The following is a 5,114-nucleotide window of genomic DNA, read 5'->3' as shown; positions in this document are numbered from 1 at the left end:
ACTGGGATGCTGGGAAATGTAGTTTCTGCCACCTTCCACAGTGCAGCCTGCTATAGTCCTGACCACTAGTGTGGCTGGCGACAAGAACAGGCTCCTGAAACCTCTGAAGATTTCAAGCCATAGATCTGCTGGGACGAACTCTTGGCAACAACAGGAATGAAAATTCTGTCCTCCGGGACTCCTCCAAGAGGGCCTTTCCCACTGACGCGCTCGTCCCCGAGCGGAGCCGCTGAGCGTTGCTATTGGCTATTCAAGATGTCAATCTTCAAGGATGGCTTACCATTGGTTTCAAGGCGGGAACTCCACGACTAGAGGGAAGGAGAAGGGATCAGGAGCGGGAGCTAAAGGGAGGGAGAGGCCGGTTCGGGTCTGGCCGCCACCGCTGCTCACCTGAGGTGTCTGCGGGCTGCGACTCTGTCCTCGGTTCCTGGGTACCGTCTGCGAGGCCCGCCGAGCCAGCGTGGGAGGGCCGCAGGCGGCAGGCGCCGCATCATGTCAGCCAAGGACGAGCGGGCCAGGGATATCCTGAGAGGCTTCAAACTGTATCCGCCCGGGAGCAGGGGCGGGGCTGGGAGGACTTGGGAGGAGGCCCTAGCTCGGAGGAGCCAGGCTTTGGCAGGGGCGCCAGGTGGGCACCCGGAAAGAAGGGTTGCGAGAGGGGTCAGGAAAGGAGCGGCGTGCCCGGCCCCCGGGAGGAACTGCGAACGGAAGGCAGGCACAGGGGCACCCTGAGGGAGGAAGGGGACGTTGATGGAGCCTTGGGGGAAAAGAGACAGAGGACCACCGGGATCTGGCAGTGAGAGGTGTCCCCATTAGAAACCGGTGTCCTGAAGGGCAGTCGGTGCCTGGAGACCAGGAGGGTGCTGCGGTCCGCATGCAGACGCCGAGGGGGGTGCGGCGAGCTGGCCTCTTAGCCTACCTAGGAGCATCTTTGGCGGGAAGCCCATCTGGTAGCAAGGGAAAGTGACTCCAAGCAAGTGACCTTGTGTGTGTAGGATAACTTCACATGCTCTTGGGTACCCCATCTCACTCCACCACACACACACACACACCCGTCTCGTTTCCACAACTTCTCTTGCTCACTTGTGGCTTCTTCTAGGGCTTGGAGTAGTAGAGAGGTGGGGAAAGAGAAAGCCAAGCTCTACCCCACCGTAACACTTTCTTGGCCTTTGGAGCATTGGATGGTCAGTTTCTGCACGACCTCGCAAGTTCTTTCCAGCAAGATGAGGAACATGAGGTGTGTGAGATGCCTTGAGGTACTTTGGTTTTGAACTAACTGCTGGCAAAACTATCTTTGTTCCTTGGCATTACTTTGATGATTGCTTTATTATGGTGGAGCTGTTCACGGTAGCTTTATTGTGTTGAGGACACTGTACAATATAAGAAGTCACTGCTTTGATGGACTTGGTGTGGAATGCCTGTTATCCCAGTACTTGGGAGATGGAAATAGGGGGATCAGGAATTCAGGTCATCCTCAGCTTCCTAGAGAGTTCGAGTTTGAGGCCTGCCTGAGTTATAGGAGACCTGCTTCCAAAAGAATGTGAGGAGACAGAAAAGAAACCGTTGCCTCAGGCCTGTTGTAGTTGTAGTGTGATTTTTGCAACCTCTCTGTATAGAGTAAGGAAGCTTCAAGTGGTTTGTTTTGTTTTGTTTTGTTTCAGAGACAGGGTCACACTGTGTAGCTCCAAGTGTAAACCAGGCTGGCCTCAAATAGAGACCTACCTGCTTCTGTCTCCTAAGTGCTGGAAGTGCTAGGGCTCAGGGTGTGGGCCAGCACCTCCGACTAGAAACTGTGTGTTTTAATGGAATATTTGTCACTATAAAGTCCAATTTTCTATTCTGCTGACTTTATATTCTGCTTACATCCGTGCTGTGTGGTATGGAATATTCATAAGTTCCTCTCTCAGTACAATGTAACCATTTCTTACTAAGCTCCTACCTGCGGCCACCACCCCACCCCCACCCCTGGAGGTTTAGGCTTTCCTAAACCTGTTCTCAGAGCAACCTCTTACATCGTCACAGGACCCGTTTTTTGGTCTTCCAATATTTAATTGCTTTGCCACCATTAGGAACCAAGGTGAAAGTAAATTCTAGAACACATAACAAGACATGATAAATCAGGATTATAATCTCAGCACTTGGTGACTGGAGCAGGAACTTGTCATGTGTTTAAGACCAGTCTAGGCCCTGACTTCAAAAAAAAGAAAAAGAGCCAAAAAAAAAAAAAAAAAACCCACACACCACAGTGTGCAAAAGGATGGAGGAATAGACTGGAAGTATAAATGAGGTCTTGGATTTCTGTAGCACCAGAGAGAAAACGACAACACAGGAAGTTTGGGATGTAAAAGTGAAAAGTCAGCCTGGCAGTGGTGGCACACGCCTTTAATCCCAGCACTTGGGAGGCAGAGACAGGTGGATCTCTGTGAGGCCAGCCTGGTCTACAGAGCAAGTTCCAAGACAGCCAGAGCTGTTACACAGAGAAACCCTGTCTCAAAAACAAAACAACAAACAAAAGCAAAACTAATCTACCAAGGTTTTGTTGGTTTGGTTTTTGAGGGTGAGTGCATTGAGAAGGATTAGCTCCCGCATTTGAGGGGGTGGTGGTGGGCAGGGACTGGAAAATGAGTTGCCCCTGGTGTGCTTTTTAAAAACAGAAGGCTGCATCTCCTTTCATAATGTCATTCATGGTAAACTCTGTCTTTAGATAGTGAAGGTTAGTAGCCAGCTCCTTTGCAGCTCCCTGCACTTCCCTGTTTGTCTTTATAATGAAAGCTCTAAGCAGATAAAGACGTCTGAAGTGCTAGAAAAGCTATAGCATGGCCTTTATTCTTCCCTTAAATAAATTGTACTGTTATAGTGTGTGTGCTGTGGGTAGTGAGCCATAGGCTGTAGGGAAATAAATTCCAGAAGCAACAGCTTTGTCCAGTTATAATTAGCACTACTAAAAACAAACGTTTGGAATAAAGGAGTACAACAGAAAATCTTACACCTTGTCACCTCTATCCTTGACATGAACCTGTTGAGAAAAAGGCTAAAGGGAAAATATAGAAAAGATTGTAAAACTGGGCATGGTGGTGCACACCTTTAATCCCAGCACTTAGGAGACAGAGGCAGGTGGATCTCTGTGAGTCTGAGGCCAGCCTTGCCTACAAATTGAGTTCCAGGTCAGCGAGGAATACACAGAGAAACCCTGTCTCAAAAAAACAGAGAGAGAGAGAGAGAGAGAGAGAGAGAGAGAGAGAGAGAGAGAGAGAGAGAGAGAGAGAGAGAGAGAGAGAGAGAAAGGGGGGGAGGGGAGGGAGTGAATCAGTCACTTAAGTAATGGTGTTAGTGCTTCAGGAAACAGGCTTTCAGGCAAAGCTTAGCCTGAGCTGATTAAATTATAAGGCACAAGGGAAGCAGCCACATAGAGTTAGCATGGGAAGGAGGGATGCTCAACCTCTGGTACCCTTTGTTGACATCTGAAAATAAAGAGAAGGAAAATGGAGCTGGAGATACAGCTCAGCAGTTAAGAACTTAGGATGTTAATTGCTCTTGCAGAGGACCTGGGTTTGATTCCCAACACCTACATCAGGCAGTTGGCAACCTCCTGTAACTGAATGCCAGGAATCTGACGCCTTCTTGCCTCCTGAGGCACCTGCACACATGTGGCACACATAAACTCATGTAGGCTTGCACACATAGATACACATAAGTCTTTAAGAAAGATAAAAACAGGAACTGTATGGTTTACCTGCTTTTTTTTTTTTTAAGTTAAGTTTATGATAGAAACATCTTGGTCACTCACCACCTTTTGTTGGATAATTTTTTTTTCTGAACTCTTTTACATTGTTTCTTTTTTTTTAAATGTGCTTACTACTTTTCTTAATTACTTTTCTGTTGCTACGATGACACTATGACCAAGGGAACTTAGAGAAGAAGGCATCTTGGGGCTCACAGGTTCAGAGGGTTAGAAGCTATGACCATGGGAGGCCTGGCAGCAGCCTCCAGGCGTGGTGCTGGAGCTTACATCTGATCCACAAACACTAGGCAGAGAGAGCTAACTGGGAATGTTGAGGATTTTTGAAACCCCAAAGCCCACTCCCAGTGACACGCCTCCTCCAACAAGGCCACACCTGCTAATCCTCCCTAAACAGTTCCACACACTGGGAGTGAACCAAATGTTCAAATATATGAATTTGTGGAGGCCATTCTCATTCACAATACCATATTACTATTTTTTTAAAGGGCAGCATTATATTCTCCCACCAGTGACACTCAGTTTTGCACCTTGACTTGTCTTTATTTTTGAAAATCTTATTTCATTTGAAAAGAGAATGATACCTTTTAAATTTTTGTATTCCCACATCCCTAGCTCTCTGGAGAAATAATATGTCATAGTGGTTAAGTGCTAAACTAGCTAGGCTGTGGTGGCACAGACCTTTAGCCCCAGTGCTTAGGAATCGAGGCAGGCAGATCTAAGTTCAAGGCCAGCTTAGTTTACATGGTTTACATAGCAAATTCTAGGCGTTTTAGGGCTACATAGTGAGGCAATGTCTCAAAAAAGGGGGCCAGGGAACTATACTAAACTGAGGAGCTACAGCTTAGAAGTTTAGCTGGGGCAGTTTCTCTAAACCTCTGCCTCTGTCTTCATTTATATAATTTTTATGTGCCTTGGTGTTTTGCCTGCATGTATGTCTCTGTGTGTCAGATGTTGGCGTTACAGACAATTGTGAGCTGACATGTGGGTGCTGGGAGTTGAACCCGGGTCCTCTGAAAGAGCTCTTAACCACTGAACCATCTCTCCAGCTCCTGCCTAAGTCTTCTTAGGTAGAAAATAAGACTAATAGCACTTGCACATCTATTATGACATGGAATGAATTGATAGCTAAAGCTTTAGAAAAGCATCTGGTACACAGTGAGCCTTATGCCTTGGTAGTGTTTATATTAATGAAGTTGCAAATTGCATGGTTTTCAATTTTCTTCTCTGAACTACGTATTTGGTACTGTTTACCCCATTTTACTATTACTTTCTATTTACTATGTATATAATACATTCCAGTCACACTCACCCCACCTTCTCTTTTCTCCCCATTCCCTCAAGTCTCCACTGTCATGTCTTTTTGTTTTATTTT

General features: G+C 46.7%; 1 protein-coding gene across 1 annotated transcript in view; it reads left to right on the top strand.

Moving 5' to 3' along the window:
• The first annotated feature begins 295 nt into the window (after window positions 1-295).
• Pde6d (phosphodiesterase 6D) overlaps window positions 296-5,114 on the top strand; it is a 42,609-nt gene continuing 37,790 nt past the window's right edge. The window contains exon 1 of the mRNA XM_051154250.1: window positions 296-542. Within this exon, the coding sequence (XP_051010207.1) occupies window positions 493-542 (50 nt within the window). The 5' untranslated portion in view covers window positions 296-492. The remainder of the gene's footprint in view (window positions 543-5,114) is intronic.

This window comes from Acomys russatus, chromosome 12 (assembly GCF_903995435.1).
Source record: "Acomys russatus chromosome 12, mAcoRus1.1, whole genome shotgun sequence".
NCBI classification, from domain to species: Eukaryota; Metazoa; Chordata; class Mammalia; order Rodentia; family Muridae; genus Acomys; species Acomys russatus.
This window is presented reverse-complemented; position numbering and strand designations above follow the sequence as displayed.